The 25893-nt window shown below is 41.9% G+C and overlaps 1 protein-coding gene across 1 annotated transcript in view; it reads right to left on the bottom strand.

The window, feature by feature from the left end:
• Positions 1 to 23501, bottom strand: part of CDH17 (cadherin 17) — a 29136-nt gene extending 5635 nt beyond the window's left edge. The window contains exons 1-15 of the mRNA XM_064442408.1: positions 23368 to 23501; positions 20652 to 20721; positions 17857 to 17955; positions 17065 to 17202; positions 15402 to 15540; positions 14064 to 14222; positions 13201 to 13400; positions 11348 to 11479; positions 10333 to 10483; positions 9380 to 9595; positions 8056 to 8132; positions 6403 to 6594; positions 4973 to 5217; positions 3003 to 3133; positions 1559 to 1795 (exon numbers count right to left, since the gene is read on the bottom strand). Of these exons, the coding sequence (XP_064298478.1) occupies positions 1559 to 1795; positions 3003 to 3133; positions 4973 to 5217; positions 6403 to 6594; positions 8056 to 8132; positions 9380 to 9595; positions 10333 to 10483; positions 11348 to 11479; positions 13201 to 13400; positions 14064 to 14222; positions 15402 to 15540; positions 17065 to 17202; positions 17857 to 17955; positions 20652 to 20696 (2161 nt within the window). The 5' untranslated portion in view covers positions 20697 to 20721; positions 23368 to 23501. The remainder of the gene's footprint in view (positions 1 to 1558; positions 1796 to 3002; positions 3134 to 4972; positions 5218 to 6402; positions 6595 to 8055; positions 8133 to 9379; positions 9596 to 10332; positions 10484 to 11347; positions 11480 to 13200; positions 13401 to 14063; positions 14223 to 15401; positions 15541 to 17064; positions 17203 to 17856; positions 17956 to 20651; positions 20722 to 23367) is intronic.
• Between the last annotated feature and the right edge of the window lie 2392 nt (positions 23502 to 25893).

The following is a 25893-nucleotide window of genomic DNA, read 5'->3' as shown; positions in this document are numbered from 1 at the left end:
CAGACCATCCTTCTACATCTAAGACTCCTTAAAACTTGGAGAAGTAAGACTATAACAGCCATTGGGCTCAGACCAAAGGTCTATTGATGTCAGTATCTTATCTCTAGAATAACTGGGGATTACAGTAAAAAAGCGAGCATGCATTTTATTTTCTCCTAATGGTCTCCAAGCCTTCAACTACTTTCAGTTCAGGGACTTCTTGAGCAAGATGTAATTTCTTGCTTTGAACTTGTAGAAACTTTCTAGATACTCAGCACCCTGTGGCAACAAGTTCCAGATTCAGCTACGTCCTCCTATCTGCACTTGAAGCTCCCAGGTTTGTGCACTGGAAGAGAAGGCAAACTATGAACCTCTGGCCACCCTGACCATAGCATTCATGATTTTATAGACCTCTATTGTATTTTTTCCCCTAGTCTCTTCCAAGCTAAATAGTAGCTTACTTTTTGCTGCTTCCACACTCTTCCTTATATCAGGCTACTCCATAACTCTGATTATCCTTGTTGCCCTATCTGAACCTGTTTCCTGTTCTACCGCATCTTTCTGGAGATACAGAGACCCGAGTTCAAAATTTGAACAAATCATGGATTTATACAGGGGCATAATGATGTTCTCTGATTTCTTCTCTGGTCCTTTCCTAACAATCTCCAATATTTAGTCTGCTTTTCTGAACACTACTGATAATTTGATCTCACATTTTCATGGAACTGCTTACAGGTCTCACTCCTGACTTGTAATGGCCAGCTCAGCACCCATGATTTCAAATGTGAATTTGGGAGTCTGAGGTTTATTTGAATCTGCCATTTTATTGTTCAACCAACTTAGCATTGCAAGGATAGTCTGCAGTTCTTCACACTTGGTTTCTAATCAAATAACTTTGTATAATAAGTGAACTTTGCCTCCTCATTACACATCCATATTTATTGACCTACACAGGTCCTACCTAAAATCGCTTTGGAAAACCACACACGAACTCCCTTCAGTGCAAGAGCTGACCATTTACTCCAACTCCTGAATTTTAAATAGTTACTTATCCTTTCAAAACTTGTCCCTCTCACATTGTGGCAGCCCAACTTTCTCTAGTGGGACATTTCATCAAACGTTTTTTAGGAATTCAGGCAGGATTTATTGGCCAAGCACTTATCCATGTGCTTACTGACCCCCTTCAAAGAACTCCAGTTGGTTCATGAGGCATGACTTCCTTTCACACATGAAATGTCAGAAATAGACCATTTGCGAACTGCTCAGTTTCTTTACAAGAAGTGATTTGTGTTCATTTAAGCACACAGTATTTTATTCTTACATGTTTCTTCTCTTGTAAGTACCAGTGAAATTTCAGCTTGCAACATGCTAGATGTAAGCTCTTGAAAAAAATTATTAATGACCTAAGTGTTCAAATAAATACATGCCAAAATACATCTAGTTTCTCAAAAACATATATTTTTTCTGCATGGAACACTGGATATGCAATAGTAGGAATGAAAAGGAATTCAATAGTTCTTTATATTTCCCAGAGTAGTTAGTGTCCCATATCATTATAAGAATAGCTTTATTAACTTACCATTAAATTTTGAGATTTCCCAATTATTTCTTGTATTCATGTCATCCACGAGAGAAAAATCAAATGTTGAAAAATAGATCTGTTCATCAGGATCAGTAGCTTGAATGAAAGTTCTCTCTCCTCCACTGAGTGGGTGGCAGAAGAAAGGAAGATAATCCATAGCTAACTGTGGAGGGTTGTCATTCACATCACTTAAGTGTAGTGTCAAGGTTGCTTTGGACTTCTGAGCTGCATTATCTGTAGTGTTTAACAGAATGCCAGGTTACACACATGTCTTGGACTTACATGCCGGGTTGTTGCATTTGCAGTTATTGTATAGGTACACCATCAGGCAGGCAGTGGGAGGTGGTATTTTGCCTGCAGGTTGAAGCGGCAAGGTCTCACAAAGTCCTGAGGGACTCATGGTAGTTGCCACTACTTTTTATGGTATGGTTTATTTAGCCCCAACTCTTGCTAACTACAGAACACTATTAAGTGAAAAAGGCAGATAGACCATTGTATCTAGTAAGCAGTCACATCCATCATACCTGGTCAGCGGTCACATCCAAGGTGACCAGCACTCTTTGGAGCATTCTTAAGCATGCTTAAGCATGAAACTCCTTAAGTTTCCCAGCTCTCTTCTATATATAGGAAAAGTAAGTCAATATTCTGCCTTGGAGCCAAGGCAAGGGTCTCAAGAAAACCTTTCAAAGCGCTATAATTTCTCCAGCCTGTTCCTGTAGGAACAGCCCCACTCCACCTCAGTGTTCAAGGAAGCACTCCTTTTTCCTGACATACAGGAACTGCATCTTTACCCATCTCCCCTAAAACAGTGGCCAGCATTAATTTTTATCTATGTTTAATAAGGGAAATCGAGATTTATACCTCATTCAATCAGATATAGTCCAGAGTTTGTAACCCCTAATCAAGGTAAATCATGTAACAAAATCTCCCCAGATGGACTATCTGAAAGAGTCTAACAGCTGGAATTAGGAGCCCTAATATTTTTTCAGATTAATTAATATATTAGTTTTATTCATAATAAAATGAAATAAAATAACACTAAAGGTACGAGGTTGCAAGTTACTCTCCAGGTATGTTTTCAGGAAGCCTAAACATACACACAAGAAAGAATAAAACCTTTATAGCTATAGAGGAAAAGCGTGGCAGATGATGTTGATGCTGAAAATACTGAAGAAATCCTAACATCTATATGTCATGTAGCTCATGCAAATATAATGGCATATGATAGCTAACTTCATGAAAGCTATTTTAATCCTCATTATCTACAACATCAAGATTTCTTTTAAGATAGTTAAATTCTTAACAAATATATATTTCTAAGGATACATCACAAGTTTCTGAACTTTTCATGGGTTTAGTCATGGGGATTATGATAATTCCTCATAAAGCAATAAGGGCAGGGAATTCCTCTGTGTGTATATGTAGTTGTTTCATCACTTACTTAGCTCTGACGCAACAACATCAACTGTGTATATTTCTTGCTGCTCTCTATCCAAAGTGGAAGCAGTGTATATCTGCCCAGTGGTTGAATCAATCCTCAGCCATTTCCTTATGTCACCTTCTAAGGAGTATCTTTGGAAAGAAATAAGAAAAAGTCACATATACTATTCTAAATCAGGAAAAAATGCTGACAAAGCAAATACTTCTTTACTGATTTTAGGCTAGCAGCTTGATGACAATTGTACTCAAAGAGAGAGTTCTTGGAAGAGTCCCAGTACTACAGCCAACCAAGAGAGACAACAGAGGAAGGCAGGCCAAAATCATTGAGAATAAAGACTGATAGCAGAACCGTTGGAATGCCACTGCTTCTCCAGCCTGTGTACCGCAACTCCACCTTCCTCCTAACTGCAAAACCTGGGGTGTTCCTGAGCTTTTGGTCCAGAAGTGTGCTCTGTCCCAACTCCATGTCCCTCTCTCCCTATCACTTCTCCCATGCCTTGATTTTGACGGGGGCACAAGCCAAAGCCTGGGGGGCAGAGGGAGCAGTGCAGCTAGGCACCCTTTTTTTGATAACCAAGGGGCCAGGACCCTGAGGTAGGCTACAGTGGTCATCTGCTCTCCATCTGGAGCAGTCTGTAATTACCATCAGGACAGCCTTGGAACAAACAGAGCTTTAAATATCACCATATAATTGCCTTTATATTATTGTTTAAAAAAACCCCAAGGTCTCTACATATTTACTTATACAAATTTAACCATGAACATGACCCAGCTAAAGCACAGGCATTTGCTTGACTAGATGTGACATGACCTTCTTGTTCAACGCTTTTGTTCTTTCAGTACTCCTTGCATTATAAAGAGCATGCTGACATGCTTGTACATCTTTTATTTTTATACTTTTTGTTTTATGTCCTTTAACCTATTTTTTAGCAGAAATGCAGTTTATGTAAACATAAATTTCTGTCATCTGTCTCTGTCATCATCCCCCAGAGCTCGTGGACTATGTGGCTCACTTTCAAACCAGTTTGACAGAAGACCAAACATGTTAAATTCCCAAAAATTAAGGGAAAGTAGAAAGCCAGATGAGAAACCTCTGGGAATAAAAATCCATGGGACGCCTAACAGTCATATTCTGCAGCTCCAATAACGACTTGGTGTTTTGCTGAATTTTAGTTAAATTTGAAGGACTGTTTGTTTTGGGTTGATCTGTTCAGCGTCCCAGCTGGGAATTGTGCAGCAAGAGCCACAAATAATTCTTCTATCTGGCTCTACTGTGTAAGGTACATTTACACCATGCAACAGAGCTGGCAGAGATTCAAGGTGACTGGCCACACAACACGGCTTTGGGCCACCGAATGAGCCAGTCTGAAGTTTTGCACCCCACTCATAAGCATAGGAGTTGTCTTGCAGAGAGCTTTACATCCTCAGTGGAAGTAGGCATATAATCTTTGGCAGTTGGAAAATAAAATTGATTAATTGCCAATTATAGAATTGAACTCACTAGACATTGTGTGTTTTGGTGGAGGAAAAAGTCCTGTGTGGTTTTCTGTGTGACATGAAAAGCAGCTATTGTCCTACTCGTTCCTAGGGGTATGCAGTATATGCTTCATTCATTTGTTAAAGGCATTATGGATACGGAAACCCTGCTATTCTCACACCAGCTCTGCCTTTTTCCTGGAAACATATATTGGCTTTTTTCCCTTTTAGTTTCCTGCTTCAAGGGCCCCACTGGCTGATGCTTGTCACAGCACAGATAGAAAGCAGGTTAGAAAAGCACTGCCCAGCAGTATGCTGCAGGTGAGTTACCAGCTACCACTCCACCAGACCTCCACCTTCTAACAGGAGGTGAGACTTCTGTAAAAAAGTCTTTGCCTGCATGCCAAGAATTGGGCATGTCTTTCTTGTACCTCTTTTAGAGCAATTTTTCTAGATCCCAAATTCAATAAATAAATCATGGTCACTCTTTTTTACCGTACAGTAGCCCCCTCAGGATCATAGGCCTCCACCGTCATGACCAGTGTATTGACAGGAATATCTTCAGGCACTTCTCCTCTGTAAACTGTCTTGTGGAAAACAGGTGGCTCATCCACATTTGTTACGAAAACTTTAAACAAGGTAAGGGAGCTTGAGTTGTACTGCACGTCTGGCACCAACGGTTCGGGGTTTGTGGCGTTGATCACCAGGTTGTACACTGGAGCTGCTTCAAAATCAAGAGCCTGAATAAATTAGAAAAAAGTGCTTTTACCAACGGCCCTGCTGCTGCTGGGAGCTCCCATGGGAAACCACTAAGACCCCTCTTCTCAAGGAGGAGGTTGTATCCCAGATAGATACAGAGGTTTGGAGGCCTCCTCAGCAACTTCATTTCCTAAGAATGTTGCCACCTGCCCAAGTAAGTTTAATAACTATAACCTGTTTACAAAAATAGTATTTATAGCTCTGTACGAGAAGGCCTCCAGTGACCTCTGGGTGACAAAAGTCATGTGAGGGTTGTTACACCACAGAGTTTCTTACAATTGCCTCCTTGGGAAAAAATTATGAGGTTGAGCCTGAAGATGGTCACCAAATGCTGCATCTGCCTGCCCTTGGTCCAGCCAGTGGCAGGTGAACTGGATGCAAACATGTCACTCCTTGGAAAATGAGTGATAGGTTTTCTGGACCTGTAATTCAAGGGCCTTCAAGAAGGCTAATATCAAAGGGAGAACACTTAAGCTATTGAAATTCATGGATGCAGCAGAAAGTGTTCCTTATATTCCAGTCTCCAGCACTCAACCTATGACATATATCATCACCCACCGCAGCATGTGCTGACTTTGGCTTTGTCACAGCTAATGTTTGCCTCAGCAGGAACAAACTGCCTCTCCATCCTGACACTGAGACATGCTGGTCTCACATGCACCTCCCACTGCAAAAGTCACCAATGGCTAGCAGGGCAGAGTATCTGCCCTGTGACAGTCCATCACCATGACCGCAGCCCATGGAAGCATTTAACTGGCCTTCTGTTTTCCAGAAATACTGCTGCAAAATTACTCAAATAACTCCTTCTTCTGTTCTTTCTTTTTGGTACGTAAACACCTACGTCATTGGCCAGATCCTGCTCTGGCGGAGAAGGGGCCAGCAGCAAAACCAGTGGAGGGAGCGGCTGGTGGCAGTGGGTGGGTAGGGGACAACAAAGGCAAGAGGACAGCTGTGCCTGAGCACCGCACAGGCACGGTGCCTGGGCCCAAAAGTAGGGCCTCCTGCAGTCTGCACCACGGTCTTCGCCCCACCAGCAGCCAAACACCCCCCTCTGCAAATCACCAGGGTAGCTACTGTTTATGACAAATATATACACACGCACATACACACATATATAAAAATATATGTGTATATATATATAAAAAATAATAAACCCTTCTATTCACCTTTTTAATCTTGACGAACCCTCGGTTTGTTTCAGGATCTGTCTCTATGGTGAATGTGTTGTTTGGATCTCCTTCCTTCACTTGGTAAATGATGCTGGAGCTCCCTGTGGCAGGTTCATCTCCATCGGTAGCTTGAATTTCTAATATCACTGTTCCTACTGGGAGATTTTCTGCAACAGTCACATTGTGGTACTGAGGAGAGAGATATGGTTGAAATATGACATACTGAGCACCATCTACAGATAAAAACTTGAGCACTACAATAAGCTTGCAACCCACAAGCACAGATGTATTTTAATCCACAGCAGCTGTGTGAGGGAGGGAAGTGGTGGGTCCACTTCACAGCAGAGACATAACCAGATTAGAGGGATGTGCAAAAGCATTGGTGACATGCCTTGCAGCAGTACAGGTGAGCTACCTCGCTGCCCATGGGAACCCAGGGCTGCAAGCTGGGTACTAGAGCCTCTGCAAAGTTGCTATATCCCCCTTTTTAGCCATACATTTATCAAAGGTGGTGGGATCTCTGTCAGTGGGTAAGCTACTAGTATAGCAACAGTCCCAAAACCTTTACCTCCTCTGTTGAAACCACTCCATGTTCATGCCATGCTCACAGCAGTAGGGACAGTACAGCTCCTCTGTACCCAGTGAGCACCGTAGCCACTGACTGTTACGTATTTAATTGCTCCATGCACCATAGAGTGTTGCCACGCTAGCAGCCCAGCTCCATTTACTCTGATGTGTGCCCTGACTGAGCAGTCTCATCTTGAGACCAGGTTGTGGACTGAGACCTTGAGGTGAGAAAGTCAACAACCTGCTATGTAGGCGTCTAGTCTGCATGTGTCTAAGCTCCTGTTTCATCAACAGAGAGCTAGGCAATGCAGTCAGCAAAGGCAAAAAACCAACACAGCTTCCCCAAGAGGACACCTACACCTGATGGGCCGGACAGCTCTCCTAAGCCCATCACCTATATTGCCTACAAGTATGGTGGGAGCTTAGACACCTAAATGTAGGCATTCCAGCCACTACATGTCTGCAGGGAGGCTTGGGCCAGCAGGCAGAAGTCATAGAAGGTCTGCAGAACTTTCTGCCAGATGTCAGCACCTCCACCAGAGGAAGAGGGAAGAGCCTGACACCCATTACAGAACCATGGGCGAACAGGTATGTGTATGCGCATGGATCACTGGACCATTGTTTCTGATTAAAGCAAGTAGTGTCTTTGATTTCCGTTCACCTTCTGGCTTTTCTGGATACATGAGTATTGTGTATGGAAGGGAACTTGGGAGATGCTAGCTTTTTTCCATTTAGCTATTTTAATTAATTTTAAATCTTTTTCTTCCCCGTTTCCCTCCAGAACTTACATTTCTGCAATAAACTGCTTCAGTAGAATGATTTATTTCTGTAAACAGTTTCCCACTGAGCAAATTACCTTATATTTCAGAATTAACTGTGAGTCAGTCCCACTGTTCATTGTCTAGAGAGAGCTTATATGCAGGCTTTGCAGTGACATCTTGCCTTCATTTCCACTAGTGGATTGCTCTGTTACTTGTTCTGTAAATGGTTAGTTTCCCATTGACATACTATAGACATTGAACGTGTGCTCCAACATTTGTCAAAAGTTATTGGGACATCAAAAACGGTGTTTGAAATACTCACATCTGATTTTTCAAAGATGGGAATCTGATCATTGATGTCAATGACATGTATTTGCACGTCACAGATTGTTTGGAATGCTGCATGGGAAGAGAACAAACAACGTCACAACAACCCTTCTCCCAAAAATAACTTTCCTCCAAAAGGGTTCACTGTGAGCAAAAGTGACAGCTGCCAAACTGCCCAAGCCAAGCAAAGTCCTGCTGTTGTAAGAAGCACTTGATCTCAGTGACAACCTCACTCTCTATCTTACTATTCACCTTCCCAATTTATTCAGCATTGTCCCATCCTGTTCCATTTCATTTCCCTCACTTTTTTTAACCATATCCCTTTACCAGGATGATGATAGCTATGAACTGTGTAAGCTTTATCAAGATCACATTTGCATGTCAAAAAGTAAACCCTGGATTGTTATGCTACCTTGTCCTCTTGGTGGGCCATCAGGCAGCACCCTCATTTTCATTACAGCCACACTTAAACTTCAGATCTATGTAAATCTAAGGGCTACCTGAGCAGGGACACCCATAGCGATGGGAGGGTTGTGATTTTAAAAGCATACTCTGTCTGGTTGTGTACAACTCATACATAGCTGGATTTTAGTGTTTTACGGACATGCTTCATGAGCTGAAAATTAAGGAATATTCTAAACAAAACTGTTTGAATGGAATTCAAAAAAATTGAAAAAAATAATTAGCTTTTCCCTTTGCAAGGTTTTCATATCATCTGCCCAAGTGATGCTATTTAATTTACAGACATGTTACACTGCTTTCTTTACATGCTAGTTTCTCCATCCACAAGTTTTGCCACAAAGCTTTAAGCTTTAGTATGGAGTTTGTTTTCCTTTCCATTCAGAGAACCACAAAGGACTCCTGGGAACTTACATAATGGACAAGACTCTTTCTGAAGATTAATTTCAGCTCTTAATCTTTTAAAATACGTTATCTGGACTCTCTGAGCAGCTGTGTTTAATTTCTTGATTTTTTTCAGTGAATCCATCTGAAAGATTTTTGGGGAAAACCACAGTCATGATCTCTTCATTTTTTTTTCCCATGGAAGGAAATCTGTTACTGGAGTACTTGTTAGCAAGCTTCCCAATTTACCCATGCTCTGCCCTAGAGCTGGTTTCCTTCAATACTTGTGTTATGAATCATGATTAACCTCCCTGCATCTCGAGAACAAGGCAGTACCACGCCAGAGCAAGCCAGCTCTCAGTGCTCCTGCCTGTCCTGTGAATCTTCCAGGTCTCCTCTCATCCCTTGGACACTGAGCACAGGGGATGTCAGTGCAAATAAAATTATTCCGATGTATAACAGCAGGCATTACATACCTGCATCTGTCACCAGCACCTTCAAGGAATAGTTGGATGCAATGCGCTTGTTTAAGGAACGGCTAATTAACTGCAAAATCCCAGTGTCTTGCTGAATAAAGAACAGACTACTTGCAGGCACAGCAGGAACCTGACTTTTGATTTTGAACTGCAGACGAGAGTTAAGGGTGTCCTTCTCATCCATGTCTGTAGCAAGCACGGTACCAATATTACTTCCTATGGCAGAGGAGAGACCAGAGTCAGTGAGACAATGCAGTGGTCCATTCCTCTACAGACATACACAAACACAAAAGAGATACCAATGCAAAGAGTAGAGGGGCAATAAGAATGTAACTGTGTGGGAAACACTTAAATGGACACAATCATTTGTCTTCTGGGAGTTTTTCCTTTAACATCCCAACCAGCTGTTTTGGGCTTGGGCAGTCCAAAAAGACTGGGTTATGTGTTTTGGTCAGAAGTGACTGTAACAACAGATACTTCAGCCTCAAAACCAAAAAACTGATGTGAAGACTTAGGGGCAGATTTTGGTAATGGTCCATTGAAATCAAAGGCATTATGCTGGAGGAGCATCTGGATGAGGGAAGATGGGCTCAAGCTGCTTTTAGAGCAGTATTTCTTATATTAGCAATAAAAGGGTGTTTTAATTTTTACATTCTAAGCAGTTGTCCAAAACTGTGGTTGTAGGAAAATGCAATTTTATATTTTAAATTGAACACTGGTTTTTGAGTAAGGGTCTTGGGTCTGTCCTCTCAAGATATTGAAATCCTTTACACATGAATTATTGAAGTGAAAACAACAGGGCTGTTGGCACAGGAAAACATTTCTCTAGGAGAGCTACATTTTACTCTTTGGGATCAGAATTTCTAACTTTATTTGCACACAGCTGGAAACAATAACAGGACCAGAATGATGTGTATAAATGTATAAATGTATAAAAGTAGCTGCTTTCTCACCTCCACCTTCATTTTCTTGAACTTCAATTTCAGTGAGGGCCTGCTGGCACACAGGGGGATTGTCATTAATGTCTTTCACAATAACATGAATTTGTAGAGGCTTGTCTACCAGTTCTCCCATTTTATCTTTTGTGATCGCAAAGAAAGTATACTGCAATAAGAATATTGAGATTAGATGTGTCGAATGTCCACAGTGACAATATTTTGCATTTAAATGTGTAACAATGGGAGGGTTCCATGCAAATGAAATATCCTCTGATATGTTTGTTCAGTATTTTCACTCTGTTTAATTCAGAACTCTTCCATCACCCCTTAGTACCTGAGGTCTGAGTTCTCAAAATTTAAAAGTCCTGAATACTCCACTGCACTGTGAACTTGTTTTCACAAAAATTCAAGAAAAGCTGGAATATCTCATTTTTGCCACTTTGCAAATTCATCTGTCACATACAGAGATAGGATTCCTCCAGCATATTCGACCTCTGGCCTATTCTCTGCTCAAATTTCCTCTAAGAACAGAAAGGGGCAGAGGATTTTCTGTTTAAAAGACCCCCAGATGGGGAACTTCAGGGTAACTTTACAGTTGCAACTGCAAACTAAACTCTGCTTCTGCTGTGGAGAGATCCCTGAGGACCCTGGGGTCTGGAGTAGAGGCAAAACATCCAAATCTCCTGCCCTCCACAAATGCCACTGCCTACCTCTTCCTTATGGACCTACAATCCTGCCGTGGTTGGTCCGTGTTGTACATTATACATACACCGTGGGCAGTGATTGCTGCTGCCAGACCTGTGGAGAAATGTTGTAGGCTACCAAACTGAAGGCTGTTTACAGTGTAGTAGATGAATGTGCTTTCATATCTATCAACTCATTTGCAAAGGGAAATGACAAGAAAAAAAGCTTTTATTTCTTTTTTTCCCCTCTGTCCTTTCTAGTGAGCTTTCTTGTATTTCCTCCCACACCAATAATTGGCTTCTTGCTATGGTCTCTCCCATCAGTCAGGTTTTATGTGTTTACTTACAGCATCCTTTTCTTCCCTGTCCAATGGTTCGGTCACATAAATAACCCCGTTCTGATCGATGGAAAATGGGAGCCTGGGCAGCTTCTCTTTTTCAAGAAGGTCATAAATTACATCTGGCTCATTTGAGCGTACCTAAAAACACAAAAATAAGTCAGGATAGGAAATCAGAGATGTAGACTGAGATTTAACAGGGATCATTTCTGGACCACAAACAGAAAAGACTGCATTCCTGTTAGCTTCTTAAACCAGAAAATTAACAGATTGTTAGGCTCTTGGGATGAGCTGCAGAAAACCAGACTGATAATCCACCTCTGCTCTCTGAATTGTTGTGGTGAAGCCATTTTACTTCAGTTTCTCCAAGTGTCCAGATGAGTTAGGACACTTATCTTTTTATGGAAAAGTTTTGGGATGTGGACCTAAACAGTAATACATGAGAAGAAAGTATTATATGTATTTGTATGTCTTGACACTCATTTATTCTGTCTCCTTACACTGTCTATTCCTGCCTGCTTTGGTTTATCTAATTCAGACACGTGGAACAAAACCCCAAATATCCAGCACCTATCTGCACGTATGAGTGTGCATGCGCTTTACATGCATCAAAATCTGTGATGAAGGATCTTTAGTGGGGTGTTTCAGATTTAAAATGAAATGCAGTAAACTGACAAATTAATGGAGTCATTATTACTGTTCATGTTTTATACTATATAGCAGCAACTGCATTTCATTTTTCCCTAGGCAGAATCAGCATGTCATTGGCTGCCACGTGAAATTATATACAAGTGACTCCAGAATGGGAGCACCATTGCATGCTAGCTTTTATTCCACCTGTTTTCACTCTGCACTTCCTCAGGCTGTCGCTGAGGCCAGTGGGAATAGCACCAAGTCAGTTAGTCCTGCAAATAGGATCCAAGGAATCCTGCCATGTCTAAGGGATGACAGCATTGGGCATGTCAGTGCCAAGGAATTTTTCAAAGTCAAACATTTCTGAAAGGCTGCTGGCCTGTTAGTTAATATTTACTGATGTATACATTGCTATCGGTCAGCCGTTATCGGCAAGATATTTTGCGTTTGCACTGTGAAAAGAGGAATACCGTGGGAAAGCTGGGTACTGAAGAAGGGCATTTCAGTCCCTCCTAGCTACTTTTGATACAGCAAGTGAGCTGCATCACACAAAACTGGTCACAACAAGCATCCCTGAGTGGGGGGGACTGCCCACACCAGGGTTGCAGAGGAGCTGGTCCCCTGCCAGGCTTTTCTGCAGATGGAAGCAGCTAACCTCAAAATAACCTTCAGCAGGTTAGCTCTTCATTTGCCCAAAGCCTGGAGGGCCTGTGGTGTTAGAACAAGGCTGGAAGTGCTCAGAGAAACCCCTTGGGAGAGGTGAGCGGCACCTCCACAGAGGCACCCAACTGCCACGTGTCAGTTTGGGAGCTCCCTTGGGATGTCTCAAGGGCTTTATTTTTCATATTGTGCCAAATAGGCTTGTAAAGCACCCTTTTCCTTCCAGTCATTACACTGTAACAAAATTCTCCAAATGTTTCCTCTATCCATAAGATATTCTCACACATGGGCGGCGCTTACAGCCTCTCCAAACTAAAGGGCAAAGTTCAGTCACTCTCATGTTTGTTCTGACAGTATCTTAGTCACCATTAACTTTCATACAATAAGTTAATGAAACATGCACAAACGATAATTTCTAAAGGATACAATATAAAAAATAACTGGGAGGTGCCAAAGTCCTCCTGAAGAGCCTGGCGTTGAGTGCAGTGGGGACACCTTCTCAGTTAGCTGGCAGAAAATGACTCTGTGGCACCAGGAAGTGGTGCAGGGAGCACAGCCAAGGGCCCTACCTGGGTGATGTTGACAGGGTGGACCTGAGTTGAATTTTCTTGGATGTGGATGGTGGAGGGAGCTTTCCACAGGCTCTCCTTCACAGTGATGATCACATCAGCACTACTGGTGAAAGCATTCGCTGTCAACCCTGCCATGTCCTTCACGGCGACAACAAGTATGAAAGTGTCCTGCTTGTGAGGATCTAAGTGGTAAGAGCCTAGAGATAGAGCAAAGGGTCAAGTGAAATGAAGCAGAGGCTGTGGAGATGGTTCATCTGCCCATTGCCTCCTACATAATGTCATGCTGCTTCATCTGCTCCAGGCTCACTCCTTAGATGGGCCTCTCTGCCAAATCTCAGCAAGCCATTTCCTCTGGCTTTTCTGACCAAAGCAGCACAACCAGTGGATGCAATCATATGAGACTTCTGTGCTGTGGTCTTATGTTGTGCAGATGCCTCACCGAACAGCCCTCACTCCAGTTAGGCACTTGTTCTGCCCACCAGGAGAGACAAGGTTTTTAAATCATTGCAGTTTAGCTGGGATCATATAGCTGGCTGACTTTTCTCTGCATTTTTCTTATTACTGATTTTGGTTTTCTAAATTTCAAGGAAAAGAATTAGTCCCAAGATATGACTCAGCATAGGCCTGAGGGCCAAAGGATCCACCTCTCTTCTCACTTTTAGATCCCAATCTCCATTTCTTCTAACTTCCCTTGAATTTGGTGGGACACAAAGAAAGTTCCCCAAAACCAGAGCCTCAGTGGAGTATGTCCCACTGACTAAGTTTATTAAAAATTTAACATCAGAGCTGTTTTGTTTTGTTCCTAGGTACACCCAAGAACTCATGCTTGTTTTTTGACAAACAAGAATCTTTTTACATACCTGCCTTACTCGGTGAGATTTCTCCAGTTATATTATTGATCTGGAAAAGCATTTCTGTAAAAGGGTTGGGAAAATGATGGAGAATGCTGTATTTCAACTGTGCATGGGGAGTAGTAGGATCATCGCGGTCAGTGGCGTGGACACGCATGAAGGGCTTGCCTGTTCAGGTTAGAGACGAAACAGTGGTAAGAGGAGACTGAAACCTCAACACATAGTCCATTTCAGCAGAGCCCTCAAGCCAGGAAGGCAGCTTATGGGGAGCTGCCGTTGTTTCATAATGCATCTCTCATAAGCCATGCTTGTGTGTGGATGTTGCATTGCCTGTATACCATCCCACAGGTCCTGCCTCCACCAGCTCTGCATTGTAGGGTCACGATAGGTGTGATGAAGAATGTGACAGTGCTAACTCAGAGAGCTATCTACCACCCAAGAGTGCTTCCACCCAGAATATAGCTCGCTGGTATCTCTCTTTAAGGTCACTTTGGAGTCCTTATACAAATCAGTTCAATCCAAAGCAGCTTTAGAAAAATGTCCTACAGCTGTGACACATTGATAATTAAAGTGAAAAAAATATGGAAATGCATGATAACATAAGTGAATTATTGCCTTTTGGTCACCCATGTAACATTCAAAGTTTTTTTGACTTGGACGCAGTTGAAGAATGCAGTAAAATATTTCAGAATGGTTCTCTGACCCCATGGAGTTTCATATGCGTATTCTTTAGCAGAATTTTGTTCTTGAGTCCATAGTCACAGTGATAACAGCTGGCTGAGTCCTTTGTTTTAATTCCAAGATCTGGGTCTTGAACTGCTCTTCGATACTTTCCTGGTTTCTGAACTGGATCGCTGCAATCCATAATCTGAGACTCCTAAATACTAAGGTTCAGCCCATGTTCTGAGAAGCATCAGTCACAGTATAAACACATACACCATAGCTACACTGTCATTTTATTTCACTGATGTGCAAAGACTGACATATTCTTTGCATTCTCCTTCTGTATAGTCTTTGGCAACGTTTACATTTTAAACTGCTAGCACAGGGTGATTCTTTTCACTGCAATGGTGAGGGCAGCAATATTTGCCTGTTAAGCGGTACTTTCAAAGCAATCAGTACTATGAAATATTTCTGATTACACACATCCCTTTACATGACACAGTTGTCAGCTCTTTGCGCTTTCATTATATTATGCATGCTTGCATCTTTATTTTGTACAATCCTGTGGGAAGGAAAATGGATATTTTTTCAGCTTGTTGAAGTATAGCACCCACTTTATCTTCCTGTTTAACTAAACTACCTAGCTTCCTATTAGCTGTAATATTTAATTATGATGATGATTACCTGGACGGGAATTCTGCCTCACTACTCCAGTGTACTTTTTTTGGTCAAATTCTGGTGGGTTGTCATTGATATCTTCCACATATATTGTAACAGTGTATGGACCTTTCACTATGTTTCCCTTTTCATCCAGACTTTCCACCTTGATTTGGAAAAAGAAGGAACAGCAAGGAAATATTTTCATGTAGATAAATTAAAAGACCTAAATGAACATCAGGGTGTCAAATGCCAAGTCATTCTTACTGTGACACAAATCTGGTGAAAGCCATCACTGGGTGTCTCCGTCTACGAGGACAAATTTACCACGGTAGCTCACTGACAATAATTGACCACAGTATATAATGGCAACAAAGCAAAATAACCTAGTCCTGCTTCTGATGACACTTTTCAGAGTGTAATTTCTCACCTCCAGCCTCAGCTGACTACTTGAATTCTTGCACAGCTTAGACCTCATGCTTTTCTTAATTAAAAAGAAATATTTTCTAAAGAACAAAGAGAAAGCCCAACATGATATAGCAGACTCAAGTGTACTACTGTAAATATCAACCAGAAAAATAGGTTGATCTAAGGGTTTGTAAAGAAAACTTAATTCTTAGTTCTGATTACATTTTTGTTCCAAACAATTTGATTTCTTATTTTTCAGCCTTCTTTAAATTTAAAGCACCAAGTATGTATTATATCTGTCAGACTTTATTTTGTTTGCACATAATAGATCAAATAATGATTATTTATGCCTAAACAAGTATCTTTTTTCAGTTCTGTCATAACTTCTTATCTGTAAAGGATTCCCATGTTTAGGGTTAATAACTTCTAGGGCTATAAAATTGTTCTCTTTAATAACAGTCCAAGGGTTCTTTAGAGCTGAGAACATGAAACCATTAAACCTGAAGTGTTAGACTCTAGGAAGATAGCTAAGGCTAGCTAAAACATCATCATGTACTTTGACTTTTCAGATACTGATCCTCTCATGATCGTCTCCTTCTCAGTTGCTAGTGCCTCAGAAAAAGACAATACCGTTTTTGACACAGAATAAGAGCACAAGGCTACACTGAGACCAAAAGGTCACCTACTCACTGTCCCACTCCCAACAGTGTTTCCAATGAGATCCTTATGAAAAGAGTATAATAGCAGGACAAGCTCACAGTGGCCTCTGATATCTGCCAAACAGCTTTATGCTGTTATCTAACAGAGGTCAGATCTGTCCTTCTGTGTCTAAATGTCATTTACTCATACCATTAGTCACTAAATAGGTTATAATCTTCCTAAGTAGATTACAATAGTTTATTTTCCTATTGCAGCCATGGAATTCACCCTGTCAGTCTTCAGGGGTAACGAGTGAATCTCATTCATGGGGCCAGATTTCACTTCCAGTCAAGTGTCCTCCTCATATTAGAGGAATGAAAGGACTGGTGTTGGCATCAGGGTGATTTTTGTGTTCTCAGTATAACACTCCCGTGGTAAGGAGCATTTTCCTGTGCAAAGTCTTTCAGACCTATAAAACTATCTGCCTTTCAGCAAAACTCAATATTAAAAATGAAAAGCTGTCTGTAAACATAGACAAAAGAAAGAATTTGATATTTCAATAGTTTTCCATTAATTTTAGGTTTACCAAAAAAAAAGGTGAATGTGAATAACGCTCCTTTCCTATTTTTCACTGAGTTTTTACCTGCAACCTGTGCGCTGCTCTGGTTTCCCAGTCCAGAGACCCATTGAGATACAGGATGCCTGTCATTGGCACAATGTCAATTATTCCATCTTTTTCACCAGTTGCTCTGAAACTCACAGCAGGTGGCTCAGATGTGAACTAGGATGGGGAAAAATCAGAGGAAAAATCATCATTTCTTCAGCATTTTCAGCATAATCAAAATAATTTCATGCTTTTGAGTCTTTTAAAATCTATTGCCAACAGTGTGCTTGGCCGGGGGAATGATACTCCAAGAGTCTGCTCAAGCAAGTCTGCTCTTTTCTAATCTGCAATAGAGGCGTTTTCACATTATTTCCTGAATGCTGCAGGAAATCCCAACTGTGGTCTCTTTCCAAAGCAAACGTCTGCTTAGGACAGGGCTTTGTCTGAGCACAGGAATGGAAAAAAATGACACATATCCTCCATTTGCCTGGGAGCTGGATCTGTCCTTCTGTGGTTATGGCTTTGGGAAGAAAACCTCAGAGCTGAAGGAAAATGATGACACAAGTTACGTGGAAACCCATTCTCTAGGACTGCTGATTTTATTAATCCCTGACTTAGGATATCCTCTTAAAACATGTTTGAGAAGGGTTTGTCTCCTGCTTTTTGCATGCAGACTCTTGAATTCCCAGATAGAGGAAGTCAAAGTCAATTTCAGATCCTCTCGGGGGACTGTTCTTCCCACCAGCACAGATGACAACGCTGCCTGTGAGGTCAGTGTGTGCAAACTACAGAGTTTTTGACTGGAGTGGATACCAAGAGACACTTGATTACCTGGTAAACAATGCGCATTCCCCCTTCTTCTGGAACAGAGAAATTCATGTCCTTCAGAGGCCCACTTATATGCAGGTGCCCCAAATTCTGGCTTGTAGCCTGTGAGAGAGAGAGAAAGGGATGGAGAAAAGCAGCTGGGGGATGTCTGCTGTCACCACACACGAACAGCATCTCTCCATCACTGAGCCTCTTGCAAGTTATTTTCCTGTAGTATAAGGAAGGAGGCTTTTTCTGGTTTGTACTGAACAGCTCCCAGTTCTTCAGCACACATCCATTTTTAAAAGCAGTGTTATTTATTAATTAATTTGAAAACAAATATTTGGGCCCTGCCCTTTTCTAACCACTATGTAACAAAATGAGATTTGATCTACCTTCAAGAGCAAACAGAAGCACTGAAGAGCTGAGTGTAGACTGAGAGCAAGAGGAAATTCATAAAAGTATTTCTGGATCACCCTTCTGTCCCCAGCAGGACCAGCCACATCCCATCCAGAAGCCGCACAGTCCGGTGGCCACAAGGGCGTTGGGAGACCCACGCCACATCTGGGGTTGGGGAGGAATTGGGGCTGCACCCCTTGTAATTTCCTCAGTAAATCCAAACCATTTTTGTAAGGGAAGAAGGTGAACCTCCCCAGGTCCCCTGCCCCACCACCCTCAGTGCCCTGTGCCTTCGCAGCAGTTCCATGTGAGTGCAAGCCACAGCCAGAGCAGACATGTCCTGCTGATCTTTGGCTTCTACCTCACGGCAAAAATGCCATGCAATTCTGTCTTAGTCTCTGTTTTCTTCCTAATGGCTGGCAATGTCTTCACATGTTTTTTCTGGCAAATTTTTTGAGTTCTATATGAGTTTTATAACTGTCCCCTTCCTAGTGCCCAAAGACACCCAGACACACTCCTGCCCTAACATTTCAGGGGTGTTCTTACTTTCAAACAAAAAACAAAAAGCAAAAATCAGCCTCCTGGAGCAGACCTTGCACACAGGACAAGTCAGCCTACAGTTCAGATAATCTACCTTCTCTCCCTGACACCAAGGTCTTGCCAACACTGAGGAGCTGCCTGCCAGAATTAGGGCTCTGTCATTTATCTGCACAGGTAAAACTCCCTTTCTTCTGGTATAAAAATTACTTTATGCTGCTTTATAGATTCAGAGTGCCGTTGCCACCCTGTCTATCACCCCATGGAGTCAGGCTCCAGGAGTACATGTTCTCTGCTGCATGACTTTTTCCCTGGATTTGGTCCTATTACTGCTGGGACAGCTATTTGGCCTTTCATAGAAAAGCATAGCTTACATATTACCAAGGGAAAACTTAATTTTGTCTATGACAAAAACGTAGCTAAATTCAGTGCAATTTACCCTAAAGCACTGCTCTGTGTGTGTGTGTCACAAGTGGTGTTTGAATAACACCAGATTCTGCTTAATAACAGCCAGAGATGGTGCCCTCCTTGCCTACAAGGGTTTGTGACTCTTTGCAAACAAGAAAAGTAGAATATTGTGAGAACTGGGGAAGGAGGGGAAGGGATGCTAGTGAACACCAGTGACAGTAAAAAAAATATCCAAAAAAAGCCATGTAATAGGTACGCATACAAGGAAAGAGTACTTTACAGCTACCCTTTACTATTTTTGCTAAATGCTGACTGCTGGCCCCTGCCAGGGACAAGGTAGCAGGACTGTGGATCTGATCTGCTACAGCTGTTCCCTTGTCACGCTGGTGGGCACAACCTGGCTCCTGGAGGTTTTTCCCAGGGCCATTTTGTGGAGGGCTTTTGCTTGGTCATGTTCTACACCATGGACGAACAAAGGCTGACGCTATAAAACCCAACAGGGTCAAAGTGCAGGCTGTGAAGCAAGCAGGAGATATCTCTTCCTGTTGATTAAAATTACTTTATGTGGACCATAAATATATCCAAATATATGTCTACAGCATGAATCACTACTCAGGGGCCTGAAGGGGAAATAGGGCTTTCTCCGTGGCCCATATCCATCTGGCACCCCTTTGAAGGCAACTGTAATGGCTTTACGGGGGTCCGCAGTGCCACGGGCAGCAACTTTTGAAATGGGAAGAAAAAAGAAAGAACTCCTTACGGCACATCAGCTGCCTTCCCCGCCCTGCTCCCCTCCAGGTTTCCATATTCTGATGCTTTTTTTTTTTTTTTGTAGACTTGAATTTGACTCATGTTTTATTTTTTCCATGAATTTCAATTGTAAAGTAGAAGCTACCACTGTAGCCTTTACAGACATTAGTAAATCTATTGACTTTAATAGATTAGGTCCATAAATAGCCTAATGAATACATTTCAGTCCCAGAAAATCCTCTGAAAAGGGATTCACTTGGATGGAATAATGAGGATAAATAATTAATATGCATGGTTTAAACTATGAGCTATTATATATCTTAGAATACATTGAATATGTCAGCACATGTATGGATTATAATACACACACAGATGTTTTCACTGTTTGGTGATTTTTTACAGTATTTTAAAATCTTTTCCAGTGTGAAATCCACGTACTGGAAAAAGTAATATTTAAGGAGGAACTACAAGAGGCAAAATTGGTAAATTAGTTTCTTATAGGTTTTTAAAGTTTTTTTCCTAATGATTAACACATCTTCTTAACTTTGTCCATGGGGTCACACACGTTGGGGCTGCATACCCACACCCAGAGTTACAGCCAGTCTGCTGGCATAAGCTGCCAGCCTGACCTGCAGCGAGGGACATCCCATGGATTACAGCTCAGAGGCTCGCAGGCAACCTTTGTCATTTGCTCCCACATAAACAAAGTAAAAACTGTAACTTACCAAGTAAATGGCAAGCAGAAATTGAAGTCCACACAGCTTAAACATACTGGGATATGTTTTGCTTCAGCTCCTGCAAAGAAGAGGTGATAGTCACTTTAACCACACGGAGCTGGCCAAATCTATTTGCAAATAAAGGCTACAGCTAAGCTTTCCCAAAGCTGTAGGGAGAGAGTAGCTGAGGACGGAGCTCTTAAGGACCAGGCACAGCTCTGTCCATGGCAGGCAAGACCGCTGGTATCATCGGGCTGGCTGGAAAGGTTGTGCCCATCAGGCCCGTCCCCAATGGTGCAGGAGGTGCCACATGTTGTGAGATCCTCAAGCAGCTGTCACAGGTCGAAACTGGAACAAAACTTCAAACCATGCAAACTCACTGTTGCAATGTCACACAGGCCCCATTTTCATTTCTGCTTTACTGAAGGTAGCAACACGTTCACAGGAAACTATAACCACAAGAAGATGAAGGTCTTGCAGGGACCATCCTGACACCTCTGTCTTCTAGTTACAAAAAACAACTGTTCTGTGCAGCTTGTAGAGACAGAGGAAGCTGGATGTGTCTGTACCCCTTAAAACAATATAGCTACTAGAAATGAAATTCCCAAGTCCAGGGAGCACTGCCTGCCTCAGATTTCAAAAAAATGCTGAGCACATGCTGCAGTGACTTGTGTTGCATCCTCCTGGACACTACATGGGTTCCTCAAAAATAAAATCTTGCTTTCTCACTACTTCTAGATTTTAACAAAAAGGACAAGGCCGTTTCTGGAGAGCGGTGAAGCTGGCCTACAGTGCTGCCGCCTTCAGTGGTACTCTTTGTTACTTGGCTCACACCTGCAGGTATCCTTCAGCCACCACAGCCCTGCCCCATGGAGGCTCCCAAGGATAAGCAGACAGTGTGGAGGCACAGCTCCCTCCAGATGCCTTCCTGTTTGGGCTTCTCATCATACCTTTTTTGCCCCCTCCTTTTCTCTCCTCAACAGCTGACCAAAAAAGGGACCTATAAATATAGAAACTGCTGCCCACACTGCTATTGTCTCCAAGCAGTCACTTTAGGACATGGCTAGGACCTAATCTTGCAAATCCCATTCTGAGCAGGGTCTGTGTGTACCATTATGTCCTTTGAAATTACTGGGCTCTTTCCTTGGGCGGAAGCCAGCTGCATGGGTACTGGAAGAAAATAAAATTACACTCCTTTGAAACCAAAGGAAATCAGGAAAATAATTAAAATTGTCAGGAAACAAGGGCTGAAGGTGAGACCCTGCAGCTGCCCGCAGTCAGAGGAGCTGGGGCTGGGCACAGGGAAGACAGAGGGGTAGAGGAGACACTTTGAACCTCCTGAGAAGACACTTTGAACCAAGACCATGGCTGATATTTCAGTTAGATAGTTGACGGAAATTCATTCAGTTCCTCCATCTGTCCAACACCCTCTCCACTCCCCTCATCCTGGTCTCTTCTGAATATATTGGCCAGTTTCAGATGCACTTAATAGTAGGTGGGAACTTAAAAAAACCTAATTCCTTATTAATTTGGGGTGGCAGGTGGGGCAGAGGACCAAAAGACACGCCCTTCCACAAGGGTAAGGCTGCAGTGTGTGCCCAGTGGCCTCCTGCCCCTCAGGGTGTGGTTTGGCTGTACGTGCCCTCAGCCAGCCAGCAGTGCAGGGACACCAGGGAGCTAAAAGTCCTGGGGAGAGGCCAGCAAGAGGTGAGGAAAAAGGGTGTGGGTGGTCTGGGGATACCACAGTCTGCATTCAGAGAAAAGAGAGGAAGTAAGACCTACTATGGTGAGGAGAAAACTTAAGGAAGGGATGTGTCTAGCCTTAGTGTAGGAGACAGAAAATGCTGGAAAATGCACTCCTTCGTGTGGCTGTCTGACTGTGCTGTGTCTTGGCCAGGGGTCTCTGTCCAGATCCAACTGCAAAACACAGCAGTGGAAATACAGCCATTTTGACGTTACGGGTTTGCATGATAAGTGCCTTTGCTGTTCCCTGCACTTTGACTATAAATATCATTCCCTAATGTCGTGCCATTTGCGGTGCCTGTTGCAAGGCCAGGATGAGTGGCTTGATCAGCCCTTGATCATTCATTTTTGCCTAGAAAGCTGCTACCAAGTCTCTTGAAGTACTGCACTGCCAAGGACCAAAGCCCCAAAATATATACTCCTCTGTCACTCAGAATAGAGTTTCAGTATATATAAACTCATACAAAAGTTTTCAATAATAGACAGTTTCAGGATTAGAATAGGATCAGCTTAACTAAAAGCAGCCTGAGATCTGGCTGAGGACTGGAGCCATATTTTCCCCTTCATTTCTTAGTTTCATCTCAGTGCTATATCCCTAATAATCCCTTATGGTTCCCCTGCCTGAACAGAAGTCTGTAGAATAACAACATACAAATATCCCAGAGACTTTGAATAATAAATATTCAGAGAACAAAGAATATTCCTGGAGGTTAAAGATCAGTCACAATCCCAAGTATTTGGTTCTATGAAAAATAAAATGTTGATTTTCTTTAAATGATTGACTTCAGATGTTCAAATTCAGTAAAGAGAAAACAGAGGAAATTGATCCAAATCAAATACAAACCAGACTAAGCCTTAGCACAGCAGTCATCCATTTTACAAGGACAGCTGAGTTCCTAATGCTGCCAGAAAAGCCTTCAGCAAAACCCTTGCTTCGGCTTTTAAAATCTTTCCATGAAACGACAGTTAGATCATCCCTTACCTGTAACATGAAAAGCTTATCTTGCTCTAAAATGCTTCTTTCTTTCTGCTGTGGGAATCGCCTTTGTGCAGGTTGGTAGTGTCCGTTTGTGCTTCTACACACAGTTTATAGTTCCTCAAACTCACCCTAGAGATTCAGCAGCTCAAACATTAACAGCATGGCGAATTATTGATTCTTAATGACTAGGTGTGGTATGGAACGTCCTCCATGTAAGGAAGCAATGTAGCTTCGAGACAATTTACAGCCTTTTACCTTTTTATGTCCTTTTGGATTTTCTTTGTGAATTCATTTTTTTCAGTGAGGCTGCAAGAAATGAACACACGGGCCACAGGTTGGAGCCGCAGGGGGAAAGTTGCTCTTTCTGTAGGAGAGGAGGCAGAAAAGAGGAGGCAAGTGCCTCAGGTGGAGGCAACGTTTGCTACTTGCCTAGTCACAGGCTCCTGTTAAATTGTTTGTGCAGTGCATTTAGTATTTTGCATCCAAAGAAAGAAGCATTTAGAATCAATTACAGCTGGAAGGCGTACAGTTCTGGGAAAGGTGAGCTTTTTGTTTGTGCTTCAGATCACACTTTTCCCTTGAAATCAGCATTTGTATTTCCAAGAAAAAACCTCTAGACTGTGCTTTCAGAGTACTTTCAAAGACAACTGTTCTCCATTTGCTCACGAACTTAGAATGATTCAAACTTTCTCAAAGCTGCCTGCTAGCAATGAGTTATCTTTAGATCACAGCTCAAAACCAACAGTTTCCGTTAAAGCATTAGAACTTATTGTTAATGATTTCAAAGTAAATATAATAAGGGGGAGGGAATTGAACTTTCTTGGAAATATGTTGACTTTAACTGACTTACATGCAGATTAATTGTGTACTAGTTGGATATGAATGAGAAGTACTTTCAGCATGAAGTATAAGTTTCAAAACAGCCAGAAATCATACTGCAATAACAAATTCACATAAACATATTCATAATATCATTTTTAGCCCAACTGTACATGACAAGTGCAGAATAACCCAAGTCATTATGTCAGAAGTGGGACCCTCATAAACAAATAAGGTGTTTGTCTTTCAAGTGCTAGCATCTCTGCTTGGAACTCCAATTACTAGGAAGTGCAGTGGGATACTTGAAATACAAATTTAAGGTACCTAATATGCTTAACTGAATGCCTGTATTTTTGAAAGTCACTGGAAGAGGTGATCCTGCTCAACCCTAGTGTCTTTTTCTGGCTGAAATAATTTCCCAGCCACAGAGCAACTGCGTACAGTTTGTAACCACCCAGGAAAAAAGAAATCTCCCGTGTCAAATATATTACAAAGTCCAGAAGCACTTAAGGCTTTACAACAGTCATAACATGGTGCCACAGATAAAAAATCACATGACAAAACTCGGCAATGAGACTGTGCCTTCAGCCAGCTGTTTCTCTGAGTAGATTTGTTGAAAAGGAGGCAAATATCCAGGTGTTTATTGTGTAAATCATTGTTCAACGAGTCAGTTTTCCCAGAAACAACTCTTCTCATATCATTAGTCACATCCTTTTTAGTCTTCCCATTTATCAGCTTTGTCATTTCACCCTCGCTCCTTTTTAATTTTTCTTCTTTGTCTTTTTACTTTTACTCCTTTTTTCGATTCACCTGAAGTCTCTCTACATAACCTCATCCACTTCCAAAACTCCCTGACCTCAGCTTCTTTCCATTTCTGCTTGTTTAGAAAATGTTTCTTGTATGGATCTCTTAGGGCATGATAATTTCACAACATCATCAATATGTGTCAAAATGAGCTGGCATCAGTGAAGAAAAAAGAAGCATAGAAAAATAATGCTTAAAAGAAACGCAAGTTTATGGTTATCTAATTCCTTTACTTCTCCTGAGGCAGAATCAGCCACACCTGCAACCTCCCTGATTGTAAAAAATGCAAATAATAGCCACGCCCAGTCTCCAAAGGTAATCCACTGTGGTACTTCCAGACATCTGCTCATTCACATCACTGTCCTCTGGACACTGCTCAGTCACTGTCCACGTTTGCTGATGGGCTGTGCCCCACATTCTCCCAGGTGAGACTTCCCAGTGCTGCTGAGGACAGGCTCTTACAAACAATATTTCCTGACCAATGCAACTCTAACCAATGTGTTTATAAAGTATTTTCATGGTATCTTCGTTGCATTAGTAGTTGCACTTCCATAATTCTGATTTTTGTCTCTATTTGCCTATGCTATATACTCACCTTTAGTGGTGCAACTTATGGCTGTCTTTGTGCTTCCTTTTTGAGTTTGAGGACACTGAAGAGCTCTAGTTGAACAAAGTTATTCTTACTACTCTTCCTAATACTACTTCTGCATTGGGACATATTATGTCCTTCATTTAATTTATACAGAGACCTGGTCATTCCTGCTAAAGCTTTTCTTTGGTTTGTTACCTCTGAAATTGTTCTTATCAATAATCTTAATTTATAGAAATCTGCTTTTTTCAAGTCCACTATAATTTTTTTCTTTTCCCTCTTTCCCTTTGCAAGGACTGTGGATTCTCATCATGGTA

Source organism: Phalacrocorax carbo, chromosome 2 (genome assembly GCF_963921805.1).
Source record: "Phalacrocorax carbo chromosome 2, bPhaCar2.1, whole genome shotgun sequence".
Lineage (NCBI taxonomy): Eukaryota > Metazoa > Chordata > Aves > Suliformes > Phalacrocoracidae > Phalacrocorax > Phalacrocorax carbo.
Note: the sequence above shows the minus strand (reverse complement) of the source record. Positions and strands in the feature narration are given on the sequence as shown.